Genomic DNA, 12,088 nt, shown 5'->3' with positions numbered 1-12,088 from the left:
GAAAAATAAAGTTACAGAATAAGGGACACTATGGGAAGAAACAAAAAACAAAAAAATCTATTCAATTAACAAAATTAGCAGAACATAAATATGGGAAACAAATGGAAGAACCAAAAACACAAAAATTCCTCATGCAACATTCCAATACATGACCGAAAATTATAGATAGGATGGAAAAAGGAAAACGCTTCTTTGGAGTTGTTTTTCAGACTTCAATTCTGGTTTCTCATTTTGCACACAGCTTGGCACTGACATAATTTATAAAAGAAAATATAATTTCAAGCCAAATCATATACTTTTATTATATATTCAGATTGAGCAGCAAAACACTTTGCAATCCATTCATTAGATTAATAATGACTAACAAGCAATTATAACCAACTAGATATAAGGTGTGACCATAAAAAAAGCTTATTTCCTTAGATTAATCACTACAGTGATCACAAAGAATGAAGAAATCCTGGTAAACTGGACATCAATTTGTTATTGTTAAGGTATTTTCTAAGCATATAAGACAACCTGCAGTGGAAAATCCACTTTACCTACACAATTTATCAAATCATGACACTATTGTCAAGATTTGGTATTCTTTGTGCATTTTTGCTTTATGAGCTATTTGCATTATATTCTTATATTAACTTACTGGATATTAATGCCTCGATTCTTGTCCTAAAAAAAAATCTTATGCTTTAAAATCTTGATAACATTCAATTCAAACTTGATTTTAACACCTTCGAAAAAAAAGAAGCAAGCCTAATAATTAGAAACAACCCATATAATACAGTCATTAACAGAGGTAAACTGAAATTGTCTCTAAACATTAGTTAATTAATTTCATGCAGGAGCTGTTAAAAATAAAAAACAAAAAACAAAAAAACTATCGTGATTGCAGAACAATAAGGCTTGCACTACTAAATTGGTAAGCTAAGTCCTCTTCTTTGTCAAGCACATCAAATGAACATAAAGAAGAAAAATGAGACAGTTAACTAATATGCAGCTTACGAAGAAATAACTAAAATAAATCAAGAAAAATGAAGTAGAGGTTTTATTAAGTTGCAGAAAAGAAAAGAACATAGAAACATACCTATGGGTGTGAGAATAGAAAAGAATAGATGCTAGATCAAGAACTGCAAAAGAATCGATGTCAGATCAAGAACTGCAAGTTCAAAAAAAAGGGCAAAGAATAAAGAAAAGAGAGAGTGAAAGAAGGAGAGTCATGAAGAGAAACAATTAACATCAGCTTCATCTAGCCTTATTCACGGATTTGAAACAGTGATCAAGAGTCTTCTGCTCCTCTACTCTTTGCGATTGAAATGACTTTTTCTTTAATTAGGTTCCTCTCTGTCTTCATCGTTAATCGTTTTAACCTTTTAATCGTAAAAGGCCAAAACGATATCATTTCACGTGTGTGTGTGTGTCTATATATATATATCAGGTCTTAGCTGGGTTTACCCGGATCGACCCGCCAAGCCGGTCTGGGTTTCAAAACTATGTTTTTTACTACACACACATTTATAACTTATAATATCTATATATTTTTTTGTTTTTTAAAAAATGTATCTATAATTTTAGCATTCAACATACCTTCAATAAAAATTAAGTAGTTAATTAAGAGTGTGTTGAATATTGTTATAATGGTTGTTTTTTAAATTTTATTTTTTAAAAATATATTAAAATAATTTATTTTTGATATTAATATATCAAAACGATATAAAAATATTAAAAATTAATTTTAAACAAAAATAAAATTTTAATTTTTTTAATAAACAAGAGACACTCTAAAATATCTTGTCCTTCTGATCACGGGCCGGTTGAGCATAAAAAAAGAAAGAAAGAGTAAACCGGAAGTAACCCGCCTTGACCCAAATCTCCCACCTTGCAAACCAAACCAAAACTCAAATAAATAAGAGAACAAAACGGTTCCGTCCAGGTTCGTTTGTTGTCAAGCACATCAAACGAACATAAAGAAGAAAAATGAGATAGTTAACTAATATGCAGCTTACGAAGAAATAACTAAAATAAATTAAGAAAAATGAAGTAGAGGTTTTATTAAGTTGCAGAAAAGAAAAGAACAAAGAAACATACCTATGGGTGTGAGAATAGGAAAGAATAGATGCTAGATCAAGAACTGCAAAAGAATCGATGTCAGATCAAGAACTGCAAGTTCAAAAAAAAGGGCAAAGAATAAAGAAAAGAGAGAGTGAAAGAAGGAGAGTCATGAAGAGAAACAATTAACATCAGCTTCATCTAGCCTTATTCGCGGATTTGAAACAGTAATCAAGAGTCTTCTGCTCCTCTGCTCTTTGCGATTGAAATGACTTTTTTCTTTAATTAGGTTCCTCTCTGTCTTCATCGTTAATCGTTTTAACATTTTAATCGTAAAAGGCCAAAACGATATCATTTCACGTGTGTGTGTCTATATATATATATATCAGGTCTTAGCTGGGTTTACCCGGATCGACCCGCCAAGCCGGTCTGGGTTTCAAAACTATGTTTTTTACTACACACACATTTATAACTTATAATACTATATATTTTTTTGTTTTTTAAAAAATGTATCTATAATTTTAGCATTCAACATACCTTCAATAAAAATTAAGTAGTTAATTAAGAGTGTGTTGAATATTGTTATAATGGTTGTTTTTTAAATTTTATTTTTTAAAAATATATTAAAATAATTTATTTTTGATATTAATATATCAAAACGATATAAAAATATTAAAAATTAATTTTAAACAAAAATAAAATTTTAATTTTTTTAATAAACAAGAGACACTCTAAAATATCTTGTCCTTCTGATCACGGGCCGGTTGAGCATAAAAAAAGAAAGAAAGAGTAAACCGGAAGTAACCCGCCTTGACCCAAATCTCTCACCTTGCAAACCAAACTAAAACTCAAATAAATAAGAGAACAAAACGGTTCCGTCCAGGTTCGTTGTACCTACCCAGTCAAACCAACCCCCCCCCTAAAAAAAAATAAAAATTCTTCCCTATAAAACTCAGACGGTGTTTCCATTATCAGTCTCAAAATCCAAATTTCTTTTCCCTCTCTTCACCTGTTTTTCTCTCTCTTTACTACAAAAATGGTGACGGTAGAGGAATCGGTTGTTAACACTAAACTTTCACCGCCAAATTCTTATTCTGCGGTGGTTCTTGGTGGCACTTTTGACCGGTTACACGACGGCCACCGCCTCTTCCTCAAGGTGACATTCTTGGCTCTTTCTTTCTCTCTCTCTCTCAAAAGACAGAGAGTCGTGCACCAATGACCGGATTTTGTTTGAATTTTTGAACGAAATGATTTATTTATTTATTTTTGTTTTTGTTTTTGTTTAGGCCGCAGCAGAATTGGCGAAGGATCGTATTGTGATTGGAGTCTGTGATGGTCCTATGTTGAAGAATAAGCAGGTCAATTATTTCCCATTTATTTATTTATTGATATTTTTTTTGGTTGTATATTGTTAGTTGAGTAATGCTATTCATCCTAAAATATGAGTATTTATTTTTATGTATAATATCAAATGGTTGATATTAATCCGCGAATGAATTAAAATTGCTGTTATTGACTCTTTTTTTGTTAATCAATAATTTTTCAAAGAAATGTGATTACTTTTGTTACCTCATTTACATTCGTGTGGGGTCGAAGCTAGTTAGGTACCAGTGAAATGGTACAAACAGCTTCTTTTTTTAAAAAAATAAAAATTTCTTGCTTATTCTTTTGTAATTAATGATATATGATTAAGACTTTGTTTTATCAGAAGTGTGATGCTGATTACCTTGCTTTTTGGGTTCTTAGAACATGTAATGGAACCATTTAAATTACTAGTATTTTTTATTTCTTCGTTTGTGCAATGATTAGGTATTTGGATCTGCCTTTTGCAGTTTGCTGAATTAATACAACCCATTGAGGAAAGGATGCACAATGTTGAAAACTATATCAAGGTATCTGATTTGAAATTCGAAAAGAATGTTTCGTGTTCTTTTTGTTCTTTTCAGTATCTGGAAAGAAGGGTTGGGAGTTTTTAGACAAGACTAGTTTATTAGGTTGGAACAGCTGCATAGACAAGTTAAACTGTTGTGGCTGAGAAAGTGAGCTTGATGGAATTCTTGCATCTCTTACAGTCTGATTATGCCATTGTTCACAAAGTAAGAAGTAGGATGTGTAATTTAACCTAGGAGAAAAAATAGTGTGTAGTGCTTACTGGTTGAAGCTTTTTGAACTGAAGTTTGAATTTCCATCATCAGTTTAAGTGGTGAGGTAGCAAAGCTATGGACCGTGAGCACTGTAATTTAAAATCAATGCATTGCCAAATGGTGAACATGGTTTCTTTTGGAATGATTTTTTTCGTTTTCTGTTTAGAAAATGATTGCTCCTATATTTTTTTTGCAGTCTTTTAAGCCGGAACTTGTTGTGCAAGCTGAAACTATTACAGATCCCTACGGGCCTTCAATCGTCGATGAAAATTTGGGGGCTATTGTTGTTAGGTGAGTTGCTATTCATGTTGTCTAGGGTCTTTCTCGGGACCTTCTTTTAGGTTTTGATGTGAAATTTTACCATTTTATTTAAAATCATTGTGTTATTCTAACTTTATATATACAGCTTGAGGTGTCTGTATTCTTTTGAGCATTTTTTGCATGCATTTTTGTTGTGCTGGAGTTTATCTCCATCATTGCCATCTTCATTGTTGTAGAAATTACTGTAAATCTTGTCTTAGCTGCTTGAGTTTGTTGCCATTATTCTCATTTTCTTCGTATTATTCGTTGAACTTGGTTATAGCAACGAGAGGAACAAAATAAGAAAAAAAATGGAAGGCCAATTTACCTTCTAGGGTTGCAATGTCCTCTGTACTTCCCTAAAAGGTGTGATGGGATTATTCTTGACCAACTGTTGCTTTTGCGGCAGCAAGGAGACAGTGGCAGGTGGGTTGTCCGTTAATAAGAAGAGAGCTGACAGAGGCCTCTCACAACTAAAGGTTTGTGTTACCAATTTTTTTTTTTTTAATCTGTGATGATGTAGTGTCATGTTGTTTATGTAAGGTAGGCTTTTATATAATTGCTTAAAAGGTCTGATGATCAGGCCTTTATACCATGAATCTTGTGCAGATTGAAGTTGTAGACTTGGTTCCTGAAGAATCTGGTGGAGCTAATAAGCTCAGTTCTACGACATTAAGGAGACTTGAGGCCGAGAAGGCCAAAGAACAACAAACACCAACAGAGTCATAGTTCCTGATCATGCGCGATGTCCTGAAATTAATTGCTTTTATCAATACGTGACTCTGCAAGGTTCAGGAAACAAAGAATTTCGTGGAAGACTGTTTGGAAAATACATGATACAAGATAGAGAGAATGTCTTTGTATAATTTTATGATTTGATCTACACAGTCTCTCCCCAAAATGTTAATAAATTGATGTTTTGATGTGGATTTTATAGGACTCAGAATCGTTTCGCTCTTGCACTATGTAGCAAGATATCTGCGTGAGCGTGTTCTCACAGGTTTAGCCTTTGGAACTGCTGCAGCTTCAGTAACCTTGAAAGTAGAGCAGGCAGTTTTTTTATTTCTATTTAAACTTAGTATCACATTTCTGATATCAGGATTATGTATCATGCGGAGGCTCCTTTTATCATGATCAAAATCGCTTGAAAAAAGCATTGCATCTCTAGTGGCAAGATAATTGATGAGAATGGTGACATTTCACGACCACAAGGTAGAGTCGTTTTGATTTTTCAACTGCCGTTTCAATGCCTCTAAAAAGGAATTGCACCGCAACAGAAATATTAACGGCTACTATTTCCCTACAACTAAATTTTGAAAATTCTCACTGTATAAAGAGGGGTTAACATAACTGAAAGATCACAATCCCTCTCTTCTCTATCTCCCTCATCATCTTTGTTTTTTTTTTAAAAAAAAACATTTAAGTGTTCCTTGATCTTCTCCATACAACTCCAAAATAAAATTAAAAAATCATATTTGTCTCTTGCTTTCAATATCTAAAACCGAAGGAGAAAGAGAGACAGAGAAAGGATTTACTGGTCTCTTTAGCAGAGAGCGGAGCCATTGGTTTCTCCAAGGTTTTAAACAAACCGGCTTCTGTTTTCTTCCTGTCCTCTTTGATTTTAATGCTTTCTTTGCCTTTTTGTACAACTCTCAGAGTTTTTTTTTTAAAAAAGTTTCTTTGATGGTCGCTTTTCTGCTTTCTTTAAGCCATTGTTTAATGTACTGTTATTTATGGGTTTCACTAGAACCGTTGATGGTTTCTTTAATGCCATGATTTCTCAAAATCGTTTCTTTAAGTTTGTGTTCATTTTTCTTTTCTAGAAAGTGAATTTTCATAATTTTGTAGAATTTGATACCTATTATGTAGTGTTCTTGATGGGTTTGCTTATTCTTGATTAGAAAAGAAGTTCATTGCTTTATATATGTGGGTTCTGCTTGTTATATAAAATTAATGAGTTTTTGCAGGTGGGTTTTGCAAAATTATTGCAAAGATGAATGATCTAATGACAAGATCCTTCTTAAGTTATGTGGAACTAAAGAAACAAGCCCAAAAGGACCTTAAAGCTGCACTCGACATTGAATCAGGCCAACCAAACCTCTCTCAGTTCTTCCATGAAGTCAACGGAATCAAGACCGAAATGGAAGATATTACCAATCTCTTGTTTGATCTTCAAAAACCTTAATGCAGAGTCAAAGTCCACTCACAGTGCCAAAGTTCTTCGTGGCTTAAGAGACCGAATGGAATCAGACATAGTTGCAGTTCTTAGAAAGGCCAAGATTGTGAAGGCAAGACTGGAATCACTTGACAGATCCAATATATCCAATCGCAGAGTATCAGAATTGTGTAAAGAAGGGAGTCCTGTTGATAGGACAAGGATATCAGTCACCAATGGCTCGAGAGTTAAGCTTAGGGAAATTATGAATGAATTTCAGATCCTGAGACAGAAGATTTTATCAGATTACAAAAACGATCTGAAAAGAAGATACTACACTGCAACTGGAGAAGAACCAAGTGAAGAAGAGATTGAAAATATCATTTCAGGAGGTGGGGGAGTTCAGATGTTTGAAGGGAAAGGAGTGATGGACGTGAAGAATAAAGAGAGGCATGAGGTTGTGATGGACATACAGAGAAGCTTGAAAAGGCTGCATCAGATGTTTCTTGATATGGCTGTTCTTATTGAAACACAGCGAGAGAAGATGGATGTTATTGAAGAGAATGTGACCAATGCAGGTAATTTTTTAAGTGGTGGAACAAACAGTCTTCACTATGCCAATCAGATGAAGAAGAACAGGAAGACATGGTTTTTATGGGTTTTTGCTGTGATGTTGATCATAATTTCTGTTTGCATATATCAGAGACAGCAGGGAAGGGAATTATTTGATGTCGAGTGATTAGTCGTTTCTGTTTCTACCTGCTTGCCTGAAAATTCATGTCTAGTAGAGTTTTCAATAGTTCAGGAGTAATCTCTTACTATTTTACTACGGCTTTAGATGTCGTTTTTGGGTAGCTGAATGTGGTTGTAACATCCCAATTTTAGAGATAAAAATCATTTTCGATTTTTTAAATCTTGTTAAATATGATAATAATTATACTTGTATTTTGATATACCAAATTATTAATATTTTTACTTTTAATCGCAACATAATTCCTCCAAGTTTCAATCTGATTCAATCATTCTAGATTATATCTCATTCAAAACCAATCATGCTTTTTAAATTCAGATCATACTTATTTATACATTTAAACAATCACAAACATAAACATTTAAAGAATTTTAAATATAATAGATATCAACTTATAATCAATTCAAGAATATATAATCTACAATATTTGTTTTACTAATAATACTTTTAATTTTTACAGTACTCAAAATAAAGTAATATAATTTTACATGTTTTAACTATCAATCTATTTATATACTCATTTAACAAAAATACTTGTGGTGAGCATGTAATTAAATATATAAAGCATAAAGATTTAATTACCATTTAAACCATCAAACATATTATTCATAATTTATTCCTACATTTAATTTAACACCAACATTACACCTTCATTTTTTTAAATTGTCATTCATATTTTCATTAATCCATACTAAATTATCATATCATAATGACAATCACTCATGATTATCATAACTTCAACAACTCATTTAATTGTCATCAATCTAGTTATTCTTTTATGAATGCTAATAAATCCAACAATCCTTTTGAATGTCAACAATTCGATAATCTTCTCATGGATGCTAATAAATCCAATAAACTTTTTCAATTACCAATAATTCACATCATTATCATTTACTTTATTCCTTCTTTCACAACAATGATAACACATCCAATAAATAAAATATTGAAATTAACGATTAAAATAATTTTAAAAATTCAAGTGTAGTAAAGAACTATATGCTACTTAAGAGGGTCTTGCTCCACCTGCCTGAGATCATGCTCCCACAACCTCTCCTGAATTAACAGGTTTTCACCATATTAATTCATATCCATAAAGTTCATGGTGTTTAAATTCTAATCACACATAATTTTTTTATTCTCACCCAACTGATTTAAAATCCCATTTAAATTCATCTTGTCATCATTAATAGTTTTTATGGTGAAATAAATTAAAATGAAAAAAAAAATTATTTTTCAATTATATGCATTAATTACATACAACTACATATTTATTCATGAAATTTCACAATTTCTTATTTCTTTTCCCTTGGTTGACCTACACTTCTCCATTAACAACACTAGTTTTTTTTTTCTTTCTCATTTTCACCTTATTTAAGCTATCTTTTTTTCTTTTTTTTTTCCTTTCTCTACTACAAGTATATCTCTTAGTACATATTGCATACAATTTTTCCATCATAAAATTATATCAAACTTTCTCATTTATTACCAAGCATGATTGACCCTTCCTCTTTGCAAATCACCACAATCCCTTCTTCAATTCATTTTTAATTTAACATCCTCTACCCATTTTCACATGTAAACACTATATCAAATCACTCATAATATTTCCTTTTACCATGGTCAACTATTACCCTTACCACAACACCATTTCTTTCAAATTTCTTCATAAGTTCACAAGTTTGTCAACCAACTACAACCTAATCGTAATAATTATAACAAATCTTTCAAGGACCCGATTCATCAACAAAAACCCCTAACTAAAACTTAAAGATTTTCAACTAAAATATATTTAAATCTCATGTAAACTTGTTAAAATCAATATAGAATGTCATATTAGACAATTATTCGAGCTTTAAATGCCTTCCAAACAAATTTCAAGATTTCCCCTTTCTTTTTCCTTCTCTAATTGAATTTCCTCCTTTGATTTTCACTAGGGGTGAGCAAAAAAATTAAAAAATCGATTAATCCGAGAAAATCAGAAAACAAATAACCAAAAAAACGTACCATGAAAAAAAACTGATTAAACCGATTAGAATATTTAAAATAACCGACTAGTTTGGTTTCAGTTTCATAAGCTTGAAACTGAAAAATTGAACCAAACTGAAATTAATAACTGAGCCAAACCGAAATCAAACTCATTAGAAATTACAAAAAAAAAAACAATATAGTTTTTGGTTTTTGATATAAAATAACTGAACCAAACCGAAACTGAACTGAAACTAATCGGTTGGGTTTCGATTTTTGTTCTAAAATAACCGAAACCGGTCGGTTTGAACCTGTTTTGGTTTTTTTAAAAAAAAATTTAGTTTGGTTATTTTTTTAGGTACAAACCGAATCGAACTGAAAATGATCACCCCTAATTTTCACCCCCTTTCACTGTTTCTTTCTTATTTTGATGTTTAGATGGCTTGATCTTTACAAACTCTCAATATCTCCTCTCAAATCTACACTTACTAATGTTTTTTTCTAAGTTTTTCTCTCCACTTCTTGAGAACTTTCAAGCAAAATTACTCTTTTTTCCTCCTTTGATGGTTGGCCAACACACGCAACAAAAAAAAAACAATGCAAGATTTAATAAAAAAAAGATAACATAAGTTATAAGAATAAAAACATGTTTTCTACGTTAAATACAAGTCCTTTACTAGTGAAACATTAGAATTTATACCTTTCACTTTACAAGAAAGTAGTTAAATTAGTTACAATTTGTAACAATATTATATATATATATATATATATATATATAATCCCCCACCTAGTAACTAAAAACAAGGAGTCAATAGCAATATTTACTCTTAACAAGCCTATGAAGAACTTGAAATAAATAATTAACTTAATGTTATGTTAATCTTCATTATGAAATGATCATGATTTCAACTTAATATTCCAATGAACTCTTTCCCCCCCCCCCTAAGATCAACCTTTTATTTTAGTCATTTATCAACTAATCAAGTAAATTTTCATTCAAGTTTTCCTAATATCTTTATATTTATCTTATTTGAATAAATTTAATAAGCTAGATATTGTACACGAAGGCCTATTAAATTGACTAACCCTTTTAGTCGCTAATAAATCTGGCCATTATAATTGCCAATTATTTTGGCATTCCCTTCTGGAAGCCAATAAATCTAGTAATCCTAATAGATACCAATCATTTTGGTCATCCTATTTGGATTCTATTTGATTTGGCGTTTCTATTCGGAAGTTAATAAATCTAGTAATCTTGACTAAATATCAATCTATCTGATCATCCTATTTTGATGTCATTCAATCAGATGTTTCTATTTGAAAGCTAATAAATATGATAATCCTAACTTGATATCAATCAATCCAACCATCCCACTTGGATGCCATTCAATCTGGTGTTCCCATTCAAAAGTCAATATATCACTTTCATAACTTAATTTTGTATCTCAATATTTATATTTTTAATTATTATAAAAAATCTTACTTTTAAATAAATTATAGTTAATATTGACTTAAAGTGAATTTTACTAATTATCGATGTGTTAAACACCTACATGGAGTTTATTGTTGTATAACTATCCCCGATTATTATGCAGCTCTCGCAATCTCTCATGTATCATCATGATCAAATCATTTTAAACTTAATATTCTTATAATAGGAGTCTTATTTTCAAATTTCATCCAATTCACATCTCATACTTAAAGAATTCATAATTTTTATATTCTTGTCAAATGATATAATCTTTTCACCAATTCAAGTATTTTTAGATAATTCAAAATTTCATTTACTTGCATGAATTAACCATAGCCACACACTCTTTTATTTCCTATTCCTATGCTGAAACTTTATTTTTACAAGCAAAGAGAGTATAATTTTTTCCTAAATTAACTTATCACCCACTTTGATTTTAGTCATTTGAATTTGCTTTAACATCAATTTAATCAATTCAATTTCAGTCCTCTCATCCACTCCTTGGTCGAACCCTTAGAAATAATAACATGTTATTTTCTTCATCAATCCATTCAAATAACATATGACCCAATAATTTTCCATGCTTATAAACAAGATTCTAGCATAAGATTACAAGTTAAATCAATAAATTTCTTAAGTTCAAATTCCATAATCATACATAATATCATTCAAGCTCTCATCATTCATAAAATTACCAAAATCAAACACAATAAAAGGCATGCATACCTTGAAATAACAAAGATTCAAAAGCAATTTAAGATGGAAATCAACATTTTATCCTTCTCTTTGTTCCTTGTTCTCACTAACCATTGTTCTCACTCTTAAGCTTCTAAGACTTCTTAAACCACTTAATTTCTTTGGTAGATCACTTAAGAACTCTATTACTCATCTTAAGTCAACTCTTCTTATGTGATTTTCTAAGGAATTATAAAGTAATTTGAAGAAGTTTCAAGAAAAATCATAACCTCTCTCTTCTTACTCAATGTCATCGACCACCCTTAATAGAAAAGTTTTATTTATAGTTAAAATTTCATATAATTTCACTTTGACCCTACTTGTTTTTTATTTTAAATCGTGCCCCTTCTTAATCTTTCCTTTCTATAATTTAATACCTTTTTTCATTTAATTTCCTTTACTTTAAAAATGTATCTCATTCCTTATTATTTAAAATTTTCTGGTATCCATTTAACTCTAGAAATTTATTTATTTTATCCAAAGGTTTACATATTCTACTCGTGATGTTATGGTCGATG

The 12,088-nt window shown here is 30.8% G+C and overlaps 1 protein-coding gene and 1 pseudogene across 1 annotated transcript; both read left to right on the top strand.

The window, feature by feature from the left end:
- The first annotated feature begins 2,970 nt into the window (after positions 1 to 2,970).
- LOC133693792 (phosphopantetheine adenylyltransferase) lies at positions 2,971 to 5,653 on the top strand. The gene is made up of 6 exons (XM_062115113.1): positions 2,971 to 3,202; positions 3,333 to 3,404; positions 3,879 to 3,938; positions 4,387 to 4,481; positions 4,900 to 4,969; positions 5,100 to 5,653. Exons 1-6 carry the CDS (start codon positions 3,083 to 3,085, stop codon positions 5,217 to 5,219), a joined length of 537 nt encoding a protein of 178 aa, XP_061971097.1. The 5' UTR covers positions 2,971 to 3,082; the 3' UTR covers positions 5,220 to 5,653.
- An 82-nt stretch (positions 5,654 to 5,735) lies between these two features.
- LOC133693790 (syntaxin-112-like) lies at positions 5,736 to 7,558 on the top strand (annotated as a pseudogene).
- Positions 7,559 to 12,088: the final 4,530 nt, after the last annotated feature.

This window comes from Populus nigra, chromosome 5 (genome assembly GCF_951802175.1).
Source record: "Populus nigra chromosome 5, ddPopNigr1.1, whole genome shotgun sequence".
NCBI lineage: Eukaryota > Viridiplantae > Streptophyta > Magnoliopsida > Malpighiales > Salicaceae > Populus > Populus nigra.
This window is presented reverse-complemented; position numbering and strand designations above follow the sequence as displayed.